Below are 27123 nucleotides of genomic sequence, written 5' to 3' on the forward strand. Positions count from 1 at the left end.
GGGGGGGGGGGGGGGGGTCAAGGCCGACCCCCACGGCTTAGTGGAAGCCTTGGGCCCAATCGAATCTCCCTCTCCAGAGCTCTCCTAAGAGCCTGTAGAACACTGACGGTTCGTTTGACTCCTTGAGGAGGGAGCAGCCCTGGCAAGCGCGTCGTTGCTTTATTCTCGGCTGGCTTCCTGGTTACAAAGAGCGTCTACTAAAGTGATGTATGTTTGTATCTGAAAGAAGAGGCATGAAACCCGTATAAGGAGAGGGCGCCAGCCTTTGGGGGCAGTGGTGGCTGGTTGCCAAATTTGGTTGTTTATGTGAAATTGAAGTGGAACTGTTCGTCCCATATTTCCAACCTTCCTTAGAGCTCTTGGGTGTGGGGCTGGTGACAAATGCCCAACTCTGGGTCTGTGAGATTTGTCTTTTTTAGGAAGAGTGCCTGGACCATTGATCCAAACAGTGGTGATCACATACTTTGCAAACGTCAACTCGGAGTTGGGGATCCATGAGAATCGCCTGGATGTTCACGGGGCACTTCTGGAAATCGAAAGCTGGAAACACCGAATCGGGGAGCGGGGTCAGTATTTCCACTCTCCCCACATCAGTGAACATCAGGGCTGCCTCTTGGGACCAGATGTTTTGGCCTGCAAACTAAGCAGAAAGCGATTTCAGAGATCAGGTCATTCTAAGTCTTTTTTGAGGACACCAATTTTATCTTACACTTCAGATTTAAAGCAGGTAGACCAAACAAACAAACAAACAAACAACCAAAGTCACCAGTACACTTTGTGAAAATACCTACTTTCCAGCTTCATTCATTCCTTGGTGATTAAAAATGGAAACGCTGTCTTTCCTCACCAGAGAGGATAGGCGGGAACGAAGTCTAAACTTATGCACAGGTCCTGGACCGCTCTGGAGAGTTGGGACGGAAGCTACAGACCCTCACCCAGAAAATGCCCTGGTTGTCAGAATGTCACCCCGAAGCCTTCAAGGAGACAGTCCTATTCCTCATCCTATCCTATTCCAATGCCGGGCAGCCTTCTGGAACTATGGTGCCTGCAGCCCAAACAGCAAAAAGCACTGACATAGGGATCAGCACACTTGGCGGACTTTTCTGGCATGGCTGCTGCTGAGTTACAGGGCCTTAGGAAAGAGGGGAACTTGAACTTCAGTTTTTCCTCCCTTGTAAAAGTTGGACATTATGATCTCCTTCCTGGGGCTTGGTGAGGATGAAATAGAGCCAGGCAGGCATGATGTATAAGGTAATGTGAAATGACCCCTCCCTACCACCACTTCCTACCTGTCTGTGCCTCAGTTTTTCCATCTGTCCAATGGGGACAATTTAAAGCTCTACTTCTTTTCTTTCTGGTTTTTTTTTTAAGTTTATATTTGTTTATTTTTAGTAATCTCTATGCCCAAGAGATTGGGCTCAAACTCACGACCCCGAGATCAAGAGTCACACACTTTCCGACTGAGCCAGCCAGGGCCCGCTAAGGTTCCACTTCTTAAGATGCTGTTTGGGATTGGGACGCCTGGGTGGCTCAGTCGGTTGGGCATCTGCCTTTGGCTCAGGTCATGATCCTGGGATCCTGCAACTGGGTCCCGAGTCAGGAATCCTTGCTCTGTGGGGAGCCTGCTTCTCCCTCTCCCTCTGCTCCTCTCTGCCCTGCTCATGCTCTCTCTCTCTGACAAATAAATAGATTTTATTTATTTATTTGTCAGAGAGAGACAAAGCAAGAGAGGGAACATAAGCAGGGGGAGTGGGAGAGGGAGAAGACGACTCCCTGCTGAGCAGGGAGCCTGATGTGGGGCCCAACCCTGGGATCCCGGGATCATGACCTGAGCCGAAGGCAGACGCCCAACGACTGAGCCACCCAGGCACCCCAATAAATAAAATCTTAAAAAAAAAAAAAAAGATGATGGTTGGGATTAAATGAGGTGCAGACGGAAAACCCTCAGACCAGCACCTGGCATGTTCTGAGTGCTCAGTAAGTTTTAGCTGCTGTTGTTGTGATTGTCATAACTAGTAAAATCACTATTACTATTAATTTTTTAATATTAATGTTAATTCAATATTAATTAAAATTAATATTAAATTATTGCTATTGTTATTAAAATACTAGGACTATTTTAATAACTAGAGTAACTTCTGGCCTTCAAAAAAAGGATAAGAAGTTTGAAACAACGGGGCACCTGGGTGGCTCAGGCGGTTAAGCGTCCAACTCTGGATTTTGGCTCAAGTCATGGTCTCAGGGTCGTGAGATCAAGTCCCATGTTGGGATCTGCATTGAGCATGGAACCTACTTAAGATTCTCTCTCCCTCTCCGTCAGCCCCTGCCCCCCCCCACCCGCTTGCTCTCTTAAAAAAAAAAAACAGTTTGAGAAAAGTACCATTTCTTCACTGACAGGGTAATAACACTACTTTGATTTTACCTACTTTGATCAGAGAACTTGGCAGGATTCCCAGGCTGCCGTAATACAAATTGTTCTCCTGAGTTAAAACCGCCAGCTCGTATTCATCTAGGAAAAACCAAACAAGATAGAACAAAATTCAACTGAGGGTTGTTTCAATGGATGAAAATATTAAAAATATTAAAAGTTTACAAAAAATTACCCCAGATTCCGTCATATAGACCAGGGGTCAGCAAACTTCTGTAAAGGACCAGATGGTAGATATTTTCTGCTCTGCTGATCATGTGATATGTTCACAAGTGTTTTTTTTTTTAAAGATTTTATTTATTTATTCCACAGAGATAGAAACAGCCAGCGAGAGAGGGAACACAAGCAGGGGGAGTGGGAGAGGAAGAAGCAGGCTCATAGCAGAAGAGCCTGATGTGGGGCTCGATCCCATAACGCCGGGATCACGCCCTGAGCCGAAGGCAGACGCTTAAGCGCTGTGCCACCCAGGCGCCCCAACACAAGTGTTTAACTCTGAAAGCAGTTAGGGGCAACTTGTAAATGAATGGGTGTGATTCTGTTCCAATAAAACTTTATTTACAAAAACAGGTGGGGGCCTCATTTGGCCCTTGGGCCATGGTTTGCTGACCCCTGACTTAGGTAACCCCGGTTGAATGTTTTAGGGAACATCTTTTCTGGTAGTTTTGTATCCGTGGTATCATATTCTGGAAGCCCCTCAAGTTTTTTAAGAAAAAAAGCCTAACTGTTTTCTTTCATGTGTATGAATATACCCAGATGAACCATAACTGATTAAACCAGTCCTCCACAGATGGACATAATGAGGTTGTTTCTGGTCTTTCGCAGACACAAAGTTCCAAGGAACACAGGACACCACTAAAAGGTTTTGTGAAAGGGTCGGCTTATCTCCTGCGTATTTTTACTCTTTAAAAAATGAAAATCAAGGAAGCTTTCAGAAAAAGCGAGGCTTGGGCTGAAACTTGGGGAAAGCATCTGGTGTAGAAAAGCGGAGGTGTGTTTGCAGAGCAAGGAGCGAATTAACCTAGCTGAGGGTTTCTCAACCTTGGCTCTACTGAGTTTTGGAGCCAGATCCTTCTTTGTAGTGTGTGTGAGGGGGTGTCCTGTGCCTTGTAGGGCGCTGAGCAACATCCCGGGCCTCCACCCACTGGATGCCAGCAGCACGCCCCCAGACAAGATGACCGCAGTTGTCCCCAGACATCACTGAGTGTCCCCAGGTTGAGGAAGGGGGGGCTTGAGTTTCAGGGATGCAGGACGAGTCCGTTTCGGAGCTCTGCTGTGCATCGTGCCCATAGTTAATACTGCACTGGGCATGTCACGATTTGTTAACAGGGCAGATCTCCTGTTATGTGTTCTCAGCACAAGGGAATAGAAAATGAGGTGCAGTGGAGGAGGCAGGGGGCAGAAGGACTCACACAGTGACAGGACGCCACTTACATACAAGCAAACGACCTGTGTGGATGATGCTAGACGTTCTCGGCAGATCCGTAATTGATCCACGGTGTGCGTCTTTCAACTGACTGTCGCCCCAACTTCCTAACCGTGGTACCTCCGGGAAGCCAAAGAGGGGCCTGGGTTTAGGGAGCCGGTCTGAGGGACTTCATTTTTTTTCATTTTTATTATAATTATTTTAAGAGACAGAGAGCGAGCAGGGGTGGGGGTGGGGGTACAGAGGAGGAGGGAGAGAGAGCCTCTCAAGCAGGCTTCACATTCGGCACGGAGCCTGATGCGGGGCTCGATCTCACGACCCTGAGATCATGACCTGAGCCGAAATCAAGAGTCGGATGCTTAAGCAACTAAGCCACCCAGGCGCCCCAAGGGACTTTAACTGTACTTGGAATATTAAAAAAAAAAAAAAAATTAAAGGACCATGTACCACTGGTTTAATTATTAGAGCATTTTATATCACGAATTTCTGTAACTCTAAGTCAACTTTAAACAGCTACGGGGACGCAGATAGTAAGATGTAATGTGATGATCAGCGAACAGGGAAGATACTGACTCAGCACCCAAGTGACCCCCCCCCCCCAGTGTGTCCCACTCTTTGCCTCTAAGTTTCCAACTTGGGAGCTGTGTGAGGAGAAATATTAGTCGGGCAATGGTCGTCTTTCAGGACAGCAGCAGGACAATTAAGGAGCAAAGAAATCCTGAGATGCCATCTGTTATGGGTTGAAATGTGTCCCCTCTGAAAAAGATATGTTGCAGTGCTAACCCCCAGGACCTCAGAAGGTGACTGTATTTGGAGATCAGGTCTTTAGGTGATTAAGTTAAAACGAGGTCATCGGGGTGGGTCCTAATCCAGTATGACTGGTGTCTTTGTAAAAAGGGGGGATTTGGACACAGCCACACAGAGGGAGCATGTGTGGAGACACAGGGGGAAAACAGCCATCTGCAAGCCGGGGGCCCTGCTGACACTTGATTTCAGAACCGTCTGTCGTTCTAAGCCCCCCAGTTTGTGGGCATTTCCTGTAGCAGCCCTAGGAAGCGAACACCCAACCCATCTTCTACTTCATGGTGAAAGGGTACAAAAATATATGTCGGGAATTGTTCCCGAATATGCGATAATCACATTTGGTTGGGGTATAGCTTGGTTTGGTTCGGTTTTGGCTGGACTGGATCTAGTGGGTTGGTGGTTAGTAAGCCCCGTAGAAGGCCCTTCTAGAAAGCTACGCATCAGTCGGGCACGCACTGGCAGCAACGCTGTGGATGGTGATGTTGGCTTCAGAGATGGAAGAATACAAGGTGTTGGGTCCTTCTCGCACATGGATGGGGTAAACGAGCTGACCTGTGAGACGACAGGGCAGAGTCGTGAGGAAAGGGACCCCCCCACCCCCCGCTGCTGAAACATGGAGCAATCCCTGCCGCTCGCCCCAACCCTTGGTAAGGGACTCAGATGATACAGAGTGAAGGAAAACAGCACCCAGGCGCACGGCTGTAGAGACTGTGCAGAAGGTGCTTGTGTTCCAGAAAACCAGCCCAGCATGCCCCCATGGGACAGGACTGCGGCACATCTGGCTGCAGAGTTCACAAGAAAGGCTGTTTCACTGCTGGAGGCGTGAACATGGAATGCCTTTGACGATATGGGTAACATGTGCAAGGAATAAGAACTTCCTTTCTCGAAGGAGCTCTCCAAATGGCCGGGCCAGCCCTGAGCCCTTCTCTTGCGCTGGGGGGAGGGGAGGGGATCCATGGTGTCAGGGGGCCTGACTGGTTCTGCATAGTGTGTGCAGCCACACCTGTGCCCAGGGGTCCCTGACAGTTCCCCTCCCCGCCCCTGCCCCCTTCTGCTTCTTGTCTCCTGCTGGCTGGCAGGCATTGCTCGGATTCTTGGATTCTTCGGCTACGCCGGCTAGGCCAGCGGGAGGTGCTGTGCTATTTCCCGGGTTCTCTCTGGCCAGGGGAAGTCCAGGTGGGCAGCCCCGAGCCATGTCCTGGAGCCACTGACCTTGGCGCCAAAACAAGGCTTGTGGTTCTTGGAGGGAAGGCTTGGGCTCTGCCCTAGGGGACTGGTGGGCGACTTTCGGAACCTGCCCACGTGGTCCTAAGGACTCCAGAGGACACGAAACTGGGGCGGGGTGGGGGGCAGGGGGAGAGATGGACACAGCGAGGACCAGACCGCGAGTGAGAACAGGCTGGTCCCAGTCTGCTTGAGGCAGGGGAGAGAAAAACCAGCGGTGCTTTCCCTGCCCAGAACGGGACACCCAGGGCAGCGCTGAGCCTCAGCCTGGCTCACCTGAGTTTCTGGAAACCAACAGGCTCTTCTGAAACCAGAAGATCAGAATGCCTTTCTGGCCCGGGGTGATGAGGATGTCCAGGGTCCCGTTGTAGTCGAAGGGCAGCCCAAAACTGGTGTTCAGGGGGTGTTCTGAGTAGCTGAACCTAGCCTGAGGGGAAAAGACCAATGAATCTGGGGGGAGGAATCACGGGGGCAGTGGTGGCAGGGGTCCACGTGCTTTGCTGCAGAGACTTCCTTCAAACCTTATTCTCTTGGCCGGTGGTTCTCAGCTTGGGGCAGCCCTGCCCCCCAGGGAACACTGGGGGAGATAGGAGGAGCTGTCAGGACTGGGGGTGCTCCCAGCATGGTGTGGGGGGGCTGCTCTACACCCCACAGTGCCCGGGATGGCCCCCAGACAAAGAACTCTTCCTCCCCCCACGTGCATAGTGGGAGGCTGAGGAGCCTGCCCTCTCCGTCTGGGCTGCCAGAGACGCAGCGCTCAGGGCCGGATGGATGGTGCTTGACCCCGACGCCGCCACCTCCCGGACACGGGGGTGGGGGAAGTTGGGGGGTGGGGTGTGCAGGCCCAGCTGCACAACGTGCTGAGCCTGTGAGTGCACATCGCAGTCCCCGCCCAGGCCCACTGTGTCATACACTGGCTGCCTCTGGTGCCCTGCCCGCCAGGGCTGCGCTGCCGGGTGGCAGAGAAGCCGACCAAGGCAACGCGCCAACCCTGAGGGAGTCAGCCTTCCATCGCTGGCAGGTGAGGCCAGGGAAAGTGGTGAGCCACAGCAGCGGAGCGCCACTGGGTCCGGCGTGGGGCTCGGCTCACTGCGGGGGGAGCCCCAAGCCAAAGGCTCCAGCAGTTTCAGGCACTCAGCGGCCAGGAGCAGAAAAGCACTGAGTACTGAGTACGGAACAGCCAGCCGAAGCCTGTGGGATTGCGGGTGGGCAGCCTGAGAAATCGCGCTTAGGTGGTAACCCTGGACTCTGCGGTCACTCCAGAGCGGTGCAGGGCCTGGGCACTTTATGTTAATGAGGGCGCTCTGGGCGGGGGCTATGCTAATGAGGGCGCTCTGGGCGGGGATGCGACCCAGCACTTGGTCAGAGGGTGGGTGGGGCTTCAGCCGAGAAGTCAGCCCAACCTCGCGAAGCTTCCTGACAGCGGGGGCTCCCCTGAACTCCAGAGCTGCACATGCCGCCTACCCAGGGTGCAATCCTGTGCTTAATCTTCTTCTGCCTTAATATTTTTTCTTCAAATGCAGTTTACATGGACTGACTCCTCTTCTTAACTTAGTCTTATTCTACATGGTATCTGTGAGGTCACAGGTGTCACGTACTGATTTTCCGAATACCCACGAAAATCATCATTAACAGAGTTCAACATGAAGCATTTAAAACAATCTTGTGCGTTGTCAGCGATGCATACACCACACTTTGTATTTCATCCCTAGCGTTCAGTGCAGGGCCTAGCACCTCCTAGACACTACCTTCAATATTGCCAAGCGCATGACTGAATGAGCAAATGAAAGGGGGAGGAGGGTGGTGGGTGTGCGAGTGGGTAGACGGGTGAATGGCTGAGTAGGTAGGTGCACAGGTGGGTGGGTGAATGGCTGGATAAGTAGGTAAATGGATGGATGGATGGATGGATGGATGGATGGATGGATAAGTAGGTTGGATAGGTGGGTGGGTGGTTGGATAGTTGTGGACGGATGGATGGATGGACGGACAGATGAATAGTTAGGCAGATGGATACATGGATGGATGGGTGAATGACGAGCTAGGTGGATTTCAGATATGAAAATCCAAGTGTGTGAGTCTTAACAAAAACATGGCTTGGGGCAAAGGTCACTTAAGTCTCTCTTCCCAGTCCGAAGTTACTCACCTTCCCTTGATCAATGAGAAGCAGCCCAACCTGTGACAAGGAGTGAAAGTAGAAGATCCCACCCAAAGACCCGACTAGTTCTGCCTATAAAACAAACAAACAAAAAATCACATATCAATAAATCATTAACGCATTTGATTTTAACTCCAGATTACCGCATAAGCTAAAATGAAGGAAAGTCTTTTTTGTTACGATCTATTTCCCCTCTACGGGAATGTAGCATGTAGGACAGAAGTCTGAATGAAGATAGCTTTTTTGGGGGGTGTTGGAGGAAGTGGTGTGGCCTCAGACTGCTAGATGCCTGTCTACGCTCCGGCCTCGGTTCCTCATTCCTGATTTTCGGTTGGTCAGCAAAGTGCCCAGAAGCCAAGTTGGAGCATGAGGTCAAGGGCCCCGCCCTCGGGACAGTGGGACAGCCCCGCTGGCTGCCTCCAGACATCTTTCGGTTAAGAGAAAGACTACTATTTTATTTAAGCCTCTTGGGTTAAATGGGGAGTTTTCTATTATAAACAGCACCATGGACTGAATTGTGTCTCTCCCAAAATTCGTATGTTAAAAGCCTAACCCCCATCTTAGCCCATGTTGGCTGCTATCACAGAATGCCACAGAGTAGCTTATAAACAACAGAAGTTTATTGCTCACAGTTGTGGAGGCTGGAAACCTGAGATCAAGGGGCCGGCATGGTCAAGTGAGGGCCCACTTCCGGGTTACGGTCTTCTTACTGTGTTCTCGCATGGCAGAAGGAGGCTAGCGAGCTCTCCACAGCCTCTTCTTTTTTTTTTTTTTTAAAGATTTTATTTATTTATTTGACAGAGATAGCCAGTGAAAGAGGGAACACAAGCAGGGGGAGTGGGAGAGGAAGAAGCAGGCTCATAGCGGATGAGCCTGATGTGGGGCTCGATCCTATAACACTGGGATCACGCCCTGAGCAGAAGGCAGACGCTTAACCGCTGAGCCACCCAGGCGCCCCCACAGCCTCTTCTTTTAGAAGGGCACTGATCCCACTCATGGGCACTCCATCCTCATGATCTAAACACTTCCAAAGGCCTCATCTCCTAATACAATCACATTAGGCATTAGGATGGCAATATAGAAATTGGGGAGGGGACACTAACATTCAAACTAGCACCCCTGATGGGATGGTCCTTAGAGGTGGGACCTTTGGGAGCTAAGTAGGTTTGGATGAGGTCATGAGAGTGGGGCCCTGAGGATGGGGTTAGTGTCTTTGTAAGAAGAGACACCAGAGCACCTGGTCAAGAATTCATATTGGGAGGGGCGCCTGGGTGGCTCAGTTGGTTAAGGTCATGATCTCAGGGTCCTGCTCAGCGGGGAGTCTGCTTCCCCCTCTCCCTCTGCCCCTCCCCCCTGCTCATGCTCTCTCTCTCTCTCAAATAAATAAATAAAATCTTAAAAAGAGAGAGAGAGAGAGACCAAGCGTTCTCTCTTCATGTGAGGACACGGTAAGAAGGTGGCCATCTGTGAGCCAGGAAGAGAGCCCTCACCAGGAGCTGAGTCAGTCAGCACCCTGATCTTGGATTTTCCAGCCTCCAGAACTGTGAGATGTAAATGTCTGCTGTTTAAGTCACCCAGTCTGTGGTGTCTGTTATGGTGGCCCGAGGTGACTAAGACATACAGTCAATCTATCCCAACTGGCACAGGTTGCCGGACTTCCCAGCCCATCACCTCCCCACCAGACACCCCAACTCCTGCCCTGCTGGCAGAACTCCAAGGAGATGAATCATAACTGCTCAGGAATGTCAGCCTTCTGGCCTCGAAAACAACAATAAGCGCGCGCGCGCACACACACACACACACACACACACACGCACAGAGCAGAAAGACTATTGTATTAATAATTGGTATTTGATTGAGGGGACATCAAAAAGAATAAACTTCACATAAAAAGGAGGAGTGCATTTTCAGTTGTACTTAGGATGGTTGTTTTGTGTTGGGTGGAATGATGACCTTGTCAGTGTCTTTATTTGGAGACTAAGGATGGTTGAAGAAGATGCATATGGGCATCAAGTTGACAAGGGGCAGACTTGTGTTGGTTCACAACAAGCTGGACTGAGCCAAGGAATGCCCAGGTAGCTGGTAAAACATTGTGTCTGGGTGTGTCTGTGAGGGTGATCCTGGAAGAGATCTGCCTTTGATGTAGTAGGCCCAATAAAGATCACTCTCACCGACGTAGGTGGGCATCACCCAATCCACTGGGGGCCAGCGTAGAACGAAGAGGAAGAGGAAAGGTGAATTTGTTCTCTCTTCTTGAGCTGGGATGTCCTGTCCATCTTCTGCCCTCAAACATCAGAGTTTCTGATTCTTGGGCCTTCGGATGCTGGGACCTCTACCAGCCGTTCCCTGGTCCTCAGGCCTTTGTCTTCAGACTGAACTATGCCACCAGACTTCCCGGTTCTCCAGCTCACAGACGGCAGATAGCGGGGCTTCTCTGACCCCTTAAGCATATGAGCCAATTCCTATTATCTGTCTGTCTAGCTATCTGTCTACCTACCTGGTTTTGTTAGCGATGATTGTTTTCAACTGAGCACAGATGTTAAGTCCTTCTAGGCCTAATTTTGGTGAAAATATGCAGTCAGTTAGGTTCTAGGCTCCCTTGGGCCTCCTGGGCAGGGCAGAGAATTGCACTCAGGACACGGTCAGAACTCGAAAGCAGAGTAGACTGTCTGCCTTCCTTTACACATACGTCCCGAGTGTTTGGGGTTGGAGCCACTCTCTGCAGCAGAACAAAACCTCCTCGTGCCCTTGGCTACCCAAGGATCCTGTCCACTTCAGCTGTTCGGATCCTAGCTCTGCCAAGCTGTGCGGTACAGGCCCTGCACCGCTCTGTGCCTTCACCCCTGTATCCGTGTCCTGGGGCTACCCTGTGCTTGATGCCTTAAAACGACAGAAATGTACCATCACATTGGTGGAACCCGGAGGTCTGAAATCAAGGTGTTGGCAGCGCTGGTTCCTCTGAGGAAGAAACCTCGCCATCCTTCTCTTCCAGAATCTGGTGGTTGCCGGGAGTCCTCGGCATCTCCTGGCTTGCAGATGGATCCTGCAATGTTGGTGGCATCATCACACGGCCTCCTTCTCTGTGTGTGCATCTCGCCGTGTCCTCTCCTCTCAGAAGGACACCAGGCAGGGGATTGGGGACCCACCCCGATCCAGTATGATCTCATCTTCACTTAAATCATTAAATCTGCAAAAGCCCGATTTCCCAGTAAGGCTATGTTCTGTGGTTCTGGATGAATATAATTTGGGGAGGGTGGGAACTGACCCAGGACAGTTCTTTCCTCTGTATAACTGGGATGAGAATGGTACCGTCTGGCACCGGTCTTTGGGCGGGCCTGGGGTTCAGTGCAGACTCCGCTGTGGCACCGGGTGTATTTACATGACTACTCCTGAAATCATCCAATGACCCAACACCTTTTGAAACCTTTCCGAACTTCCTAATCTGCCTAGCCAGCTCCTTCGCCCTGTAATTTTCCCTACTCTCCCAGCCCATCAGACTCTGAAAAAGAGAAAAGCTCTTATTCATCCAGCAACTGCTAATTACTCCTGTGCAGGACATAAATATATATTTATTTTTGTTGTTCACTTTTTTACCAAATTGAACATACCTGTTTTTCATAGACAAACTTCTGAAATCTGTATCCCCGGGTGTTTGAGAAATAGACATTGGTCTGAGATATCTGATCTCCGTGCAAATAAGCAAAAACTGAATTACTTATATCCTGGAAGAACACACACACATAAAACAGTCTCTTTAAAAGGCGATGGAGGGTTAGAGGGGTTGGGGAAATGTTCTTTAAGGGTACGAGCTTGCAACGGGTAGACAGATAAGTTCTAGAGATCTCATACACAGCACAGTGATTACGGACAACAACACTGTATCATAAATTTCTAAGTTGCTAAGAGACTACATCTTAATTGTTCTCACCACAATAAAGAAATGATGATCACCTGATGCAGGATTAGTTAATGCTGTGTGGCCATCATATTGCAACATACACATGTATCCCATCAACACACTGCATACCTTAAATTTATACACTGTCGTATTTCAATTATATTTCAATTGAAAAAAAAAAGAGATAGATGCCCGTGATCACACTCCTGGGCATTTATCCCAGAGATGAAAACTTCTGTGCAGACAAAAATGAATGTTCATAGCAGCTTTACTCATAATAACCAAAAAGTGGAAACAACCAGATCCACTCCGTAGAGTATTACTTGACAACAAAGGGGAAGTGAGAGGAGTCTCCAGGGCATTTTGCAGAAAAAAGCAAATCCCCAGAGTTACACGTTGTAGGATCCCATGTATAGAACATTCTTGAAATGATGAGATTATAGAGATGGAGAACAGATTAGTGTCTGCCAGGGGTTAGGGACTGTGGGGCAAGGATGTAGGGAGAGCTTTGGGTTGATGGAACAGTCTAGTATTTTGAAGGAAGTAGTCTTTCTGTGACTTCACACATGTGATAAATGGCACAGAATTAGACACACACGGTATTTCCTTGTCAGCTTCCCGGTTTTCGTTTTTTTACTATAGTTATGTAAAGTGGAACCATTGGAGGGACCATCGGTGAAGGGGACGGGGACTTCCTGCAGGGTCTATACTTATTTCAAAATAAAAGTTTAAAAAAGGAAGCTAGGTGGGTATAGTCCTAGTGTGTCAGCCAGGTGATCCTGTATCTCAGGTCCTCTTGTGGACCCTGGGGAAGGGACCCTGTCCAGGTCCCTCATGGAACATGATGGCCCAGCCCTCAGGGATTACTCTGTCCGTATTTTCATTTATCATTATCTATGATCAAAACAGAGTGAAAAAAACAAATGACAGGCTCCACGCCGTATACTCACCACGCAGAAGGGATGTCCGCTGTAACAACAGTTGTCCCCAGAAACACGTGAAACACGGTGCTCTATACCTAAAAGGACAAGATCATTTTAAAAAACATGAGCTTCCGGGGCGCCTGGCTGGCTCAGTCAGTGGAGCCTGAGACTCTTGATCTCAGGGCCGGGAGTTTGAGCCCCACATTGGGGGTGGAGCCTACTTTTTATTTTTATTTTTTATTTATTTTTTATTTATTTTTTAAAGATTTTATTTATTTATTTGACAGAGATAGAGACAGCCAGCGAGAGAGGGAACACAAGCAGGGGGAGTGGGAGAGGAAGAAGCAGGCTCATAGCGGAGGAGCCCGATGTGGGGCTCGATCCCATAACACCGGGATCACGCCCTGAGCCGAAGGCAGACGCCCAACCGTTGTGCCACCCAGGCGCCCCTGGAGCCTACTTTTTAAATAAATAAACAAACAAGCCAACTAACCATGACTGAAATTCCATCAATTTCAGGGCAAAGGGAAGAGCAGGGTTTCTCAACCTTGACATTACTGATATTTGGGGTCAGAGTGTTCGGTTGTAGGGCTGTCCTGTGTGCGTTGTACTCGGTTTCGCAGCACCTCTGTCTCTGCTGACTCGATCCCAGTGGCACCTTCCCCCAGTCTTAACAACTAAACTATCTCCAGACATTGCCACAGGGGGGTGTACCTGTGATAGTTGAGAACCACTGGTTTTGCAGGAACTCTTAGGACCCTGACGAAATGGCAGGAAGGGGTCCTTTCTCTTGGGGAGGCATTCTTTGATTCTATTGTAAAAGCAGAAGCTTCAGCTCCAAAGAAAATATACACGTGGCCAACAAGACAGGAAAAGGCACTCTCGGCATCACTGATCATCAGGGAAATGCAAAGCAAAACCACACTGTGATGGCACTCGTACGTATTAGGATGGCCATTATCAAAGAATCAGAAATCAAGTGTTGGCAAGGATGGGGAGCCATCGGGACCCTCGTGCACTGGTGGTGGGAACGTAAATCGGTGCGTGTGGTGTGGGAAACAGGATGACAGTTCCTCAAGAAATTGAAAATAGGGATCTGGCAATCCCACTTCTGGGTCTCTACCCAAAAGAACCGAAAGCAGAGACTCAAAGAGATATTTGCACACCTATATTTATGGCAGGATTATTCACAGTAACTAAAACATGGAAGCAACCCAGGTGTCCATTGACAGATGATGAATGGATGAGCAAAAATGTCATGTAGACACACAGTGAAATATTATTTGGCCTTGAAAAGGAAGGAAGGACATTCTGAGACCTCCTGCAACATGGATGGACCTTGAAGATGTTGGGCTCAGTGAGAGGAGCCAGATATAGAAGGACACTTATATGATCCCTAGAGGAGCTCCATCCATAGAGACAGAAGGTAGATGGTGGGAGCCAGGGTGGGGCAAAGGGTGGAGAGTCAGCCCTTCGGATGCTATTAAAGAAAGTGAGGAAGAGAAGAGGAAGAATAGAGACTGGACTGACTTATGTTACAAGGAGCCCTTATGGTCCCTCAATATATTAAAACGTGGAGCTTCCATATGACCCAGCAACCCCACTCCTAGGCTAGGTTACCCCAGAGAATTGAAAACCCACGTCCACATACAACTCATACAGGATTGCACACATAAGCACTATCACACAATGGCTAAAAGGATGAAACAAGCCAAGTGCCCAGCAGCTAGTGAATGGACAAAAGTGGTTCACCCATACCGTGGAATATTATTCAGCCTTAAAAAGGAGCAGTCACACGCTAAAATGGGGAGGAAGCTCGAAAACACAACGCTCAGTGAGAGAAGCCAGACACAAAAAAGCCACAATGTGTGTGATTCCATGTGTGTGAAATGCCCAGAACAGGCATGTCCACAGAGACAGGAAGTGGGTGTGTGGTTGTCAGGGGCTGGGGACGCGTGGGGAGTGACGGCTGATGGTGATGGTCTTTCTTCTTGGGGTGATGGAATGTTCCAGAACTAGATAGTGGCGCTGGTTGCACAACATTGGGAATGTACTAAATGCCACTGAACAGTATACTTTAAAATGGTTAAAATGGGTCAGTTTTATGTGACTTTTATGCTCCCTTCCCCCCCAAAAAGGAGAAAGAGACGTGAAGTGTGAGAGAGAAAAGAAGTGGCACGGAAGGTCAGGAGGGGGATAGAGGACCAGGCAGCAAAGCAAGAGCCAGCTCATGGGTGAATTTTGGAGGGAGGGAGAGGAGGGAGGAAGCAGGGAGGGCTGTGTGGCAGTTTGGCTTGGGGCAGTAAGTTCTGCAAGGAAGAGATGTTTCAGAGACAGCTGGGTGTTTGGTTTGGATGTGACAATCGATGACATGGCCCCCAGACGGGTCAGAGCAGGTTTCTGGGGCTTGTTTCTATAGTCCCCGACAAGAGGCCCTGGGTCCTGGCTCCACCTGGATTAGGTACATTCTCTACCAGCACCCCCACCCCGCCACACATCATGCACTCAGCATCATCGCCAGGTCACCTTGTTGTTGAGGGTCAAATCCCAACACGTAATGAAAAGTGAGACAGAGCCCAAACCAAGGTGTGGCTCTTCTCCTGTGCTTCTCTGTCTCTCCCAGTGGGCTGCCAGCCCCTCTCCAGCCAGGGCTCAGCAAGCACCTGGCAGGCACCACACTGGCTGGGCAAGGATTCCTCTCGTGGGGTCCATAGTCTTTTGCCAAAACTAATATAAATGAAAAAAAGGAATAACGAATTGCAAGATGGTGATCTGCCAAGCTTTGTGGCTCTGGACTGAGGAGACTTTGACTCCCAGTGAACACTGGGTGATATCCGGGGACATTTGTGGTGTTAGGATGAGGTGGGGGGGGAGGGAGAGGGACTCCTGGCAGAGGGTGGATGGGGCCAGGAATGCTGCCCCACATCCCCACAGTGCCCAGGGCAGCTCCCCCCCCCCAAGAATGACCTGGCCCTAAATGTCAGCTGTGCTAACCTTGAACTGACCTCTTTTCTTTTTTTTGTTCTTTTCTTTTTTAGTTTAAAAAATTTTTTAAAGATTTAATTTATTTAAGAGAGAGAGAGAGAGCAGGAGGGTGGGGAGGAGTGGAGGGAGAAGGAGAATTAGACTCCATGCTGAGCATGGAACCCGATGCAGAGCCCGATCCCACCTCCTGAGATCGTGACCCAAGCCAAAATCAAGAGTTGATGCCCAACTGTCTGAGCCACCCAGGCGCCCCAAACTGACCCCTTTCTCATCACAGTGGGTACCCGACCATCCTTCTTTTCTAAAGAATGGCATCTCCCTTGTCTTCATTCTTGACCTCATCCCTTTCCCTCCTACGTGAGGGTTTTCTTCTTTCTCTCTCTTCATACAGCTTACCTTCTCTCCTGTTCCCTGTCCCTAATGGGCAGTAGGTGGGACTGAATATTCCCATCACCCAGCCTTGTCACCGAGCATGTATGAGCCATTCTTGGCCCTCCTCGATCCTCTCTGACATATACTCCAATGCAATTCCTGTTGATGTCCCTCATTTACTTCAATCATGTAAGAGCAGGCTTTTGCGGCTTGTGACTACAATCCCCGATAGAAACTAGGTTCCCACCATACGAATAATTTTCATTTGAATTTGAAAGGACAAGGTAGTGTCTAGGGGCTGACATCCAAGGAGTAGCATTGTTTGTATTTCCAAAATTAATAAACCTGTTCCTGGATGTTGGCAGATTGCAAACAAAATTTAAAAAATACAAAACACGTATACCTATAGATGCGTTCCAGGAATTGGCTTCATAATCATAAATATAGACTTTCTGATTCACGACTAAGAGCAATACGGAGTCAGCGATATGTGCTGATGTTACTTCTGGTATGCCAACCTAAAAATAACAACACAGGATATCAGGAAGTGCATCCTTTCCAACGATTCAGAAAGTAAGACGACTAGACGCACATTTAAGAAACATGTATGCTGGGGCGCCTGGGTGGCACAGCGGTTAAGCGTCTGCCTTCGGCTCAGAGCGTGATCCCGGCGTTATGGGATCGAGCCCCACATCAGGCTCCTCCACTGTGAGCCTGCTTCTTCCTCTCCCACTCCCCCTGCTTGTGTTCCCTCTCTCGCTGGCTCTCTATCTCTGTCAAATAAATAAATAAAATCTTTAAAAAAAAAAAAAAGAAAGAAACACGTATGCTAACAAAAGTTGTTTGGTTCCTTGGTGTTGGGAACTGAATACTCTGCGATCAGCTGGAACCGAAACCGAGAGCTTGGAATTGGTGCTTGCTGCCCTCGGATACCTCCTTCTTCCTTATCTCTCTCTTTCTTCTTTATCAAAACTTTCCCTGAGGATAAAGCCTAAAGTGCAAATAATGAACAATGAACATAAATGATAAATGTGTTGCTTATAAGAGAAACACTGGCATTTGAATAGGTGGCAAAGCCTTCTTTAGTGTAGGGGCCAGTCATAGAATTTCTCCAGATAGTTAATGAGAAGGTAATGGTTTTTCTGTTTTGCTTTAGGACAGTTTAGGGAGGCCCTGAAATTAGTGCATAAAATCTATCTATTCATAACACAAACAGTTATAAGGAGCACTTCCAACAATTCTGCTTCAGAAAAGAAAAAAAAAAAAGCCTACCTTAGTAGTAAGGGCAGAATAGAATTAACCCTTCTCCTGGCTTAGAAATTGTTCTCAATATCTTTAGAAGTACATTGTAATATAAGCCCCCAAACTAACAAAAACAGACTGGAGTGATCTTTTCAAACTGTGTCTTCCCCGTGAGTGTTACTTATGTTGAGAATCCTTCAGATGGTTCAGTAAAATAACTACCTTCATTGACGTAGGGATGGAAAGTGGAAGGAGACTACTTTTGAAATTATCTCTCGTGAAAAACATTTGTCTTCTGAAATAGATAATAAAAGTTAAATTAGGACAATTTCACACAAGAAAGGGAAAAAAAGGCAAGGTTAAAAATCTTCTATGTTTAAAAACATTTATTGTAGAGAGAGAGAGTGCATATGTGGGTGGGGGGGTGCGGCGGGAGGGACAGAGGGAGAGGGAGAATCCCAAGAAGATTTCCCGCTGAGAAGAGCCTGACACAGGGCTCGATCTCATGATCCCAAGATCATGACCTGAGCTGAAATAAAAAATGGGACGCCCAACAGACTGCCCTTTTTAAAAACAAAGTTTAGGTTTAGGTTTTGTCTGTCTATCTATCTATCATCTATCTATCATCTTTGAATGAGTAAACTTTGTAGACTGGGTATTTGACTTCTTCAAATAACATTTTAAAAGTGTGACCATGTCAAATATAAAATTATATAAAATGTACATTAAGCAGCTTGCCTTACTCAGGATGAACTTCAGCTTTGTCATTTATATGGTTCTAATCCCACTAAAGTAAAAGGTTTCAGACCAGGAACGTGTGTGCATGAAAGAAACAATGTGTTCCTTCAGGCAGGAAACTTTTAAGAAGTGAAAGGCCATCCATGAACATGGTATATTGCTTCCTTATCCAGATCTTGTTCTTCTGCCTCCTCAAGAGAGTTTTATGGTTTTAGACAGAAAGGAATTGCTGAGTTAATTCTTATGTGTTTTAAAGTTTCTGTTGCTATTGGGAATGATGTTTATCATAACTGCCTTTTCTGAGTGTTCATGGCTGGTTTACAACAGAGGTGTTGATGTTTTCAATGTGTGTGTTGTATTTGGTCATCTTGCTGCACTCAGTTATTACTTCTAGCAGCTGATACTCGGATTTGGCAAATGTTGTCTCTTTCTTTCCAATGTGTTTTACATTTCATGTCTTTATCTCATCATATTGCATTGGCTGGGACCTCCAATACAAAGTCGAATGAGAGTGATATGAATTCTCTGTGTATACTGTGTCTTTTACAAGGGTAATACTTTTCAGCAAATAGTTGACATCAAAACCAATAAAACATTGGAGGAGAAAGGAACACTGAAGCATTAACTGTGGAATATTATTTTACTTGTTTACTTATTTTTGGGTTTTGTTTCTCTCCCTCCCTCTCTCTCTTTTTAAGTAGGTACCATGCCCAGTGTGGAGCCCAATGTAGGGCTTATACTCATGACCCTGAGATCAAGACCTGAACTGAAATCAAGAGTCAGATGCTTGGGGCGCCCGGGTGGCACAGCGGTTAAGCATCTGCCTTCGGCTCAGGGCGTGATCCCGGCGTTCTGGGATCGAGCCCCACATCAGGCTCCTCCGCTATGAGCCTGCTTCCTCCTCTCCCACTCCCCCTGCTTGTGTTCCCTCTCTCGCTGGCTGTCTCTATCTCTGTCGAATAAATAAATAAAATCTTAAAAAAAAAATTAAAAAAAAAAAAAGAGTCAGATGCTTAATGGACTGAGCCAGTCAGCCACTCTTGGGTTTTGTTTCTGTTTTAGAATCTGTCATTGAGGTGAGTTTTCGTTTCTTTTCTTTAAAGTGAGCGAGTGAGCGAGTGGGCACATCTGCACGTAAGCCAGGAGGCAGGGGTGGTGGGGTGGGGAGTGGGCGGGGGTTTGTGGGTAGGAGGGACAGAGGGAGAGGAAGAGAGAGAATCCCAAGCAGGCTCCACGCCCAGCATGGAGCCCAATGCAGGGCTCCCATTGCATGACCCTGAGATATGACCTGAGCCAAAATTAAGAGTCAGGTGCTTAATCAACTGGGCCACCCAGGAGCCCCTGAGGTGAGTATTCTAAAGGAAAGTTTTCTGAAATACTATAAGGTTTTCACCTATTTTGGCCTTTTTTTTTTTTTTTTTTTAAACAAACTCTCATTCATGCATTTGGCACACATTTATTGGATACTAAGCTCTGGGGACATAAAGATAACCAAACATTTTTTTCTACCTACAAGACCTTCTTTAGCTCACTAGGGGGAAAAAAATACAAAGAAACAAGTTTGGGGTTGAAATAAATATATAGTGGCTCACTTTTTCAGGAACCGTAGCTATTAGAAACCTAGTTAAGGATCTAGAAGTGAGGGGCGCCTGGGTGGCTCAGTCGGTTAAGCATCTGCCTTCCACTTGGGTCATGATCCCAGGGTCTCTGCACATTGGGCTCTCTGCTCAGCGGGAAGCCTGCTTCTCCCTCTCCTGCTGCCTGTCGCTTTGCCTACTTGTGCTCTCTCTCTCTCTCTCTCTCTCTCAAATAAATAAATAAAATATATTTTTTTTAAGTTTGAAATACTAAATTAGAAAGTAGGGGACTCTCATGCCAGTCTTGCAAAAGACGGGCATGCCGACAACAAAATATTGTGTCTGTAAACAAGGGAAAGAAACAGGAAATATGTTTAAATTCGACGTATCACGATGTCATAGCACAAGGTAACAGCCTGCTCCAACGGCAGTGGCAGCCGGCATCAGCCAGGCCACGCTCCTACTCAGAAACTTTGAACGGCTACCTATAACCTAGAGGATCGAGGGCAAGACTTCTTAACTGACCTACAGGGTGGTCCATGATCTGCCTCCCTATCCCAGGGCTTCTTGCCCTCCACACTACTGACATCGGGGCCACATGATCCTCTTCTAGGGAGCTGTCTCATGCACTGCTGGGACAGCAGCACCCCTGGCCTCTGTCCGCTAGATGCCAGTAGTACCCCTAGCTGTGACTACCACACACGCTTACCACCATTGTGCAAACCTCCCCTGGGGGGCAGAATCCCCCCCCGTTGAGGACCACCACCCTGGCCTCCTCGGTCGCCACCTTAGCCTTAAGTTTTATACTCCGGCCTCACGCGTCATAATGTGTCTCTCCTTCACGCCACCTGATACTGCTTATTCCCTCCAAAGCCAACTGCTATTCATCCTGGGAGGCACTCAGTCCTTACGCTGACAGACAGAAGGCCAGCTCTTAGCCAAGTACAGCTCTGTGTCCTTCTCCGGGCTGATACTCTACTGTCCCTCCCCAGTCAGGTTCCTCAACTCAATTCATTGCTTTCCAGTCACCCTGATGGATTGAAATCCTACCTGGGCTTCAGCTAGTCCCTGATGCCCCTTCCTCCATGCAGCCTTCCTTGATTCCTCCCAAGACCCCTCCTCCTCTGAGCCACTAGTTTCCATGTACAACTCTCCTAACCATATCTCCCTCCAGGGCTGCCTCCCTGGTCTCTCACTGGACCACAGCCTCAGCCCCTCACTTGTCTCCTTATGCTGTCTCACTTTTCTGCTTCCTGTTGGTCACCCAACAATGAATTGTCCTTTAAAAGAGAAGTCAGTCAGATTGTGTCACTCCCCTGCCTAATCTCTGGTGGCTTTCCACTGAAATCCAAATTTGTCACCACACCTTACAAAGCCCCATGTGATTTGATACTGTTGACATCTCCCTTCACTCCTTCCCCTCACTCATTGTCCTCGAGCTGTTCCTCCAAAAATCAAGCAAGGTCCTGCCTCAGGGCCTTTGCATATGCTGCCCCTGCCACCTGGGAAGCTTTACCCCCTGACTGCAAGAGGAAAGGACACCCTAGGGAGAGGTTCCAGGTGGGACAAATGTCTCAAGAAGTATACACGGTAGCAACATAAACAAGTTATAATTTTAGGTTAACTGCTAAGAAATGGGATCCTTGTGTCTGAGAACGTGTGTTGAACATTTTGACAGATTCTGCCAAACTGTCCAAACGTATTTAGCCTCATCCACGTTTGCCCTCACCCTCGCCAACACTACAGGCAAAAAGTGACATTTTCATCATTTTATTAAGCATTAGAATGTCTCATTGCCAGAAGCTGTTGGAATCAGACCCTCTCTGACTCCAATGTGTTCTGAGCATCAGGATATCATTTAAGCACGTTATGCTCTAAGCTGGGGGTCTGGCAAACTTTTCCTGTAAAAGGACAGAAAGGAAATATTTTAGGGGCCACATGGCCTCTGTCTTGACCACTCAACTCTGCTCTTGTAGCACAAAAGCCACCACAGAGAGTCAAACTTTATTGTGGATATCGAAATTTGAATTTCACATCATTTCACATGTCACAAAATATGGTTCTACTTTTGATTTTTTTTCAATCATATAAAAATGTAAAGACTATTCTTAACTTGCCAGCCATATGAAGTCAGGTGGTGGGCTGAATCTGGCCTGTGAGGCCATCGTTTGTGACTTCTGCTCTAAAGCAGATGTGATGAGGGAAACATTCCGCTTCTGAGCTGTCCAACACGCTTGCCACTAGCTCCACTCAGTGCTTGAAACGCGCTTAGTTTGTGTGGATTCTGCACTGTATTTAATTTTAATTAATTAAAATTTTTAATTTTTTAAATTGCAGTAAAACACACATGTGTATTTCACAATTTGTTAATTGTGATAAAATACACATAAAATATATCATTATAATCATTTTTTAGTGTCCAGTTCAGTGGCATTAAGCACTTTCATGTGGTCGTGCAGCCACCCCCACCCTCTGTCTCCAGAACTTTCCATCTCCCCAAACTGAGACTCTGTCCCCAGGAAGCACGGACTCCCCACCCCCGACCCCAGCCCTGGCTCCCACCATCTCCTCTCAGTCTCTGTGGACGGGACTCCTCTGGGGACCTCCTGGGAGTAGGGTCCTGCGGGATGTGTCCTTCTGTGCCTGGCTTATGTCACTGAGCATAACGTCCTCCAGGTTCACCCATGTTGTACCAGGTGCTGGAATGTCCTGGCTTCTGGAGTGACATAAACCTTGGGCCTCTGTGTCCTTGCTTTCTCTCTGTCTGTCCCACTGCTTTGTTGGCTGCTTCCCCACCCACATGCTCTGCCTTCTCTGGGATGTCCCTTCCTCCTCCTTGGCTCCTGCCTTCCTCAGCTTCTTTGTCTCCTGCTTTTCAATTTCTCTTTCTCTTCTCCCACCTGCTCTGTAAAATCAAGATTCACCAGAACCTCTGGCCGCTGACATGGGATCCCTGGGTGACGGCCCACAGCCAGAACCACCACTGACATGCAGATGACCTTCTGTTACCATCTCTGGCCTCATGTGCCCTCGATGTGTCGCAAGCAGCAAGCCATCCCATGCTGCCACCTCTTCCCCCGCCTCCCACCCCGTTCCTTACACCAGAAGCTTGAGGGCCATCTTAAACTGCTTGCCCACCTCCCTTCTCCACACACCAGGAGAACTGACAAGTCCTGCTGAGTCCCGTCCTGCTCCTCTATTATAGCCTCGCCTTCCGTTTAGGCTTTAGCCTGTTGTTATTTTGTTTTGGGTTTTTTTTCTTTTGGCCTGAACTCTTGAAATCCTCCTGCATATAGAATGTGTAGCCCCCAATCCTCCACCGCCCTTAGGACGAGTAGTAAACACTTCAGTATGGTGCACACACCTGGTTTTCTAACCTTGCACCCTGATGACCTCAGGTGCATGCTGGGCAGAGTGTTCCCATTCCTTTGAATGCGCCCCCCTCTGTGATGATTAATTATATCCAGGATCTGTGATGCGGGGGGTACCATACCACACTGTAATTCTTTTTTTTTTTTTTTAAGATTTTATTTATTTATTTTACAGAGATAGAGACAGCCAGCGAGAGAGGGAACACAAGCAGGGGGAGTGGGAGAGGAAGAAGCAGGCTCCTAGCAGAGGAGCCTGATGTGGGGCTCGATCCCAGAATGCCGGGATTACGCCCTGAGCCAAAGGCAGACGCTTAACCGCTGTGCCACCCAGGCGCCCCACACACTGTAATTCTTTTATTTTCTGGTTTCTTCATTTCTCTTCCTCTGACCCCCACCCCGACTATGAACTCCCTACAGGCCAGCGACCAGCAACACAGGACGCAGCCATCTTCCTTAATGTTTGTCGAATGAATGAATGAGGGCAAAGCTAGCGTTTTAATAAAAAGGAAGGTAACAGTACATAAAATGATCACTTACCCTAGATACAGGGCTATGTTTTTCTTGCAAGGATGTTGAATCAAGTGTGCCGTCGTAGATGAAAAATACAGAAGGTCCTAGAGAGATAGTCACACAAATCTTAGTATCAATAATAACGAATCGTTGAGAAAAACAATTTCCTGATGTATAACATTGAAATTGTAAAGGTGAAATTGAGGTGGGGCATAATAGCAATGTAGCGTAATTTTCCTGTTTTCCTAGTACACTAGGACGTCAGATGTCAAAGTGGGGGGCTGGGGGGGGAAGCTGGGTGAAGGGTACCTGAGACATCTCTGTGCTACATTTGCAACTTACTGAGTATTTATAATTATGTCAAAATAAAAGATTAAGAGAGAGTCACAGGACAATTACTGATATCACATCGCATTCCTTGTACACGTTATTGCTGATTCACAGATCATGAGTTTTTGAAAGAGACACCAGAGGACGAGGAATTGTAAAGGTAACATGTTAGGGACCAGGCGCTCAGAGAGGATTTAGAAATGCAGATATCACTTCTGAAATAATGCCATGTCAACAGGAAACACATTTTAACAGGTGAGATATTTCTTCCTGCCTTGTAGGCACACATGGGGTGGAAATAAAAGTTCCTTTTTGCAGGATGTCATGGAAGCAAAGGAACGTTTTGCTGCTTGTTATCCTACAGTTACAATGCAGCAAATGAACACTGAAAAGGGGGATCTGAGTTCTAAGCCCACTTCCATCTCCTGGTTTTCTTTGGGTCATTGGGTGGCTTTCACCTAGTTTTTTAGTGAAATGGGAAAGATTAACCCCTACTTCAAAGCACAATGGTAGGAATTAGATAATGTTCTATGTCTGACACATCACTGGCACCCAAGAAATATTAGCAAGTGTTAGTTCTGAAAGTGAAGAATGAGAGAAGTAGGGAGCCACATACCCCTTGAATTTGCTGACTGATATGAAACAGCTTTCCTGTCCTCACCATGTGATTACTAGAGGTAAGTGACAAGAGAGACCATCTGTCACGTTTACCGAATATTCAGCATGACTCCTACCAGGGTGCCTCTGGATGAACCCTAAAATACCTGTTCCTGATGCTTTAGGGTTATGGGAGCCCCTGGAAAATCTGATGAAACTGTGGGCCTTCCTCTCCCACAAACACACACACGTACATGCAAAAATGGAGATTTAATTCCCAAGAGCTCATAAAGGCTCATTTGCAGACCTCGGATTAGGAACTCTTACTCCAACTCCAGGTTTTCTTCCCCCACCCCCTCTTCTTTTTTGGCTATGGCCAGGGGTGGGGAGATGGATGGTATTGGTGGCTGGAGAATGTTGATACAGTTTATAGCTTATAGCAGAGGTTCTCCGGCTTGGTATGTGCCAGAAGCACCTGGAGGCTTGATGAAGGGTCGATTGCCGGGCCCCACCTCCCAAGTCTCTGAGTCAGTAGATCCAGGGAGTGCAAGTCTAACAAATTCCCGGGTGATGTTGGTGCTGCTGCTCCAGGATCACACTTGCAGAACCAGTGTGAGGAAATGGGAGAACTGGGTATCACCAATCTTTCCAAACTTTGGGACAAATCCCATCGGTAAATCTTACTGGAAAACTCTACTTTTTGCTTACTAGCTATGTGTCTTTAGGTCAGTGAGTCTTTAATTTTGCTGGGTCTGTTTTCCCATCTTAAGGAATCACTGCTCCATGAACTGTTGTAAATTTCAAGTTAGGCCATGCACCAGGAGCACACATTTACTATTTCATGGGCAAACAGGGCCCTGCTGAATACGACAGCTTACTCCAGGCAGGGATTCCCTGAGGGCAGGAACTGGGCATTAGCATTTATCTTCTAACCCCCGTGACACCCTCCATACAGTATTCACTAATCTATTTACTGGAATCTAAAAATGTTCTGGGTAAGGAGTGAGTGAGATAAATACTTCACACCCTCATGGAGCTAATATTCTAGTGACAGCAATAGACAAAAAATTTGTCAAAACATAACAGAAATTAGGGATTGATAGGAAAAAGCCATTGCAGAGTGGTGGGGGGAGTGCTTTAAATAAGGAGATGTGCTATGTAAGTCAGGATCAGAATGACTTAAACCAGGATCAGGAACCAGCCACGGAGAAATCTGGAAGCAAAGTGTTCCAGGCAGAGGGAGTAGCAAGCGCAGTCTCCTCGTCCCCAAGGCTGGCCAGAGTCTGGCTTGTTCAAGGGATGGTGTGACGAGGGGTGGGCGGGGGCCAGATCGGTGGTTCTCAAATTTCCAGAGGATACATGGCAGTGCCTAGAGACATTCTTGATGGGATTGTCAAGCCTGGGGTAGGATTTAGCATCTAGCGGGTGGAGGCCAAGGAAGCTGCTCAACATCTTACACGGCACAGGACAGCCCCATCCCAAAGAGTGTCCTAAATGTCAGCAGCGCAGCTGTTGAGAACGTCTGGGCCAGACCACGCGGGGAAATGTAGGCTGCGCCAGGCGCCAGGAACTTGGGTTTTATTCCGGGCGCCACAGAGATCAGGGCAGGGGAATGACGAGATCAGATTCGTTTACAAATGATCCCTCTGCCTGCGGGAGTGGGCGATGGAGAGTTGGGGTGAAAGAACGGGAAATATCGAGTTCAATTTCTAGAACAAGAAACTGGGGAGCCTTAACGAGGCTGGGAGCCCCTACTCAGGGACGAGCCGCCCCCTCCCCGACCCCGGGCAGCACCCCTCCCCGGGGAGGGCAGCCCCACCGGCAAAGCGGCTGAGCTCTCGCCAGCAAGCAGAGCCGCAGGGTCGCCGCCACCACCAGCATCAACACCAGCATCTTCGAAGAACCACCGCCACCAATGTACCTCAACCGCCACTGGGTGTCGCCTCACAGTCTGGGCATGCGCAGAGCGGCGCCTGATCCTCAGCGCGCCGCCGCCAGCGGGAGGCCTGGCGTCTGAGCAGGCGCACCTCGTCTCCCGGGGAACGCGACGGCGCACAGCTCAACACGCCCCCCTCCTTGAGTGCCTGGGTGTGCGCACACTGACGCTCACGCTTTCTACGGCCTGAGCATGCGTTCACTGTCTCCCGAAACCGCCACCGGGAAGGGCTCCGGCGGGCGCACACAGCCGCCCGTGGGCAGGCTAATTTGAGCTTGCGCACAGCGTGTCCCGGGAAACCCGAATCCACCAACCAGGTCGCACTACAGAGTCGGAGCGCAAGTCGCCTGCGCGCCTTAGCCCAAGTGTACGCACAGGGCTGTCTATGCGTTCTCACAGGGGCTCTCGCCGCACCAACGGCTCGCTTATCAGGGGCCCTGGAGCGTGCCCACAGCCCTCCACATGAGCAGAAGGGGCTTGCAGCGCGCCAACTGGGAGGCCGGAAGAGGCGGAAGAGGTGAAGAGGCTGAGCCCCGCCCCCACGCTCCTGCAAGCCACACCCCGTCGCTTTCCGTTCCGGGTCACGCCCCCCCCCCCCCCCCCCCCCCCC

General features: G+C 48.5%; 1 protein-coding gene across 1 annotated transcript in view; it reads right to left on the reverse strand.

The window, feature by feature from the left end:
• Positions 1-26470, reverse strand: part of CATSPERD (cation channel sperm associated auxiliary subunit delta) — a 47863-nt gene extending 21393 nt beyond the window's left edge. The window contains exons 1-12 of the mRNA XM_008711273.2: positions 26397-26470; positions 24597-24651; positions 23678-23754; positions 17677-17749; positions 16616-16730; positions 12883-12950; positions 11643-11756; positions 8023-8106; positions 6156-6306; positions 5112-5207; positions 2427-2509; positions 464-640 (exon numbers count right to left, since the gene is read on the reverse strand). Coding sequence (XP_008709495.1) covers positions 464-640; positions 2427-2509; positions 5112-5207; positions 6156-6306; positions 8023-8106; positions 11643-11756; positions 12883-12950; positions 16616-16730; positions 17677-17749; positions 23678-23754; positions 24597-24651; positions 26397-26470 — 1167 coding nt within the window. The remainder of the gene's footprint in view (positions 1-463; positions 641-2426; positions 2510-5111; positions 5208-6155; positions 6307-8022; positions 8107-11642; positions 11757-12882; positions 12951-16615; positions 16731-17676; positions 17750-23677; positions 23755-24596; positions 24652-26396) is intronic.
• Positions 26471-27123: the final 653 nt, after the last annotated feature.

The sequence above is a fragment of the Ursus maritimus genome, unplaced genomic scaffold (genome assembly GCF_017311325.1).
Source record: "Ursus maritimus isolate PB19 unplaced genomic scaffold, ASM1731132v1 scaffold_14, whole genome shotgun sequence".
NCBI classification, from domain to species: domain Eukaryota; kingdom Metazoa; phylum Chordata; class Mammalia; order Carnivora; family Ursidae; genus Ursus; species Ursus maritimus.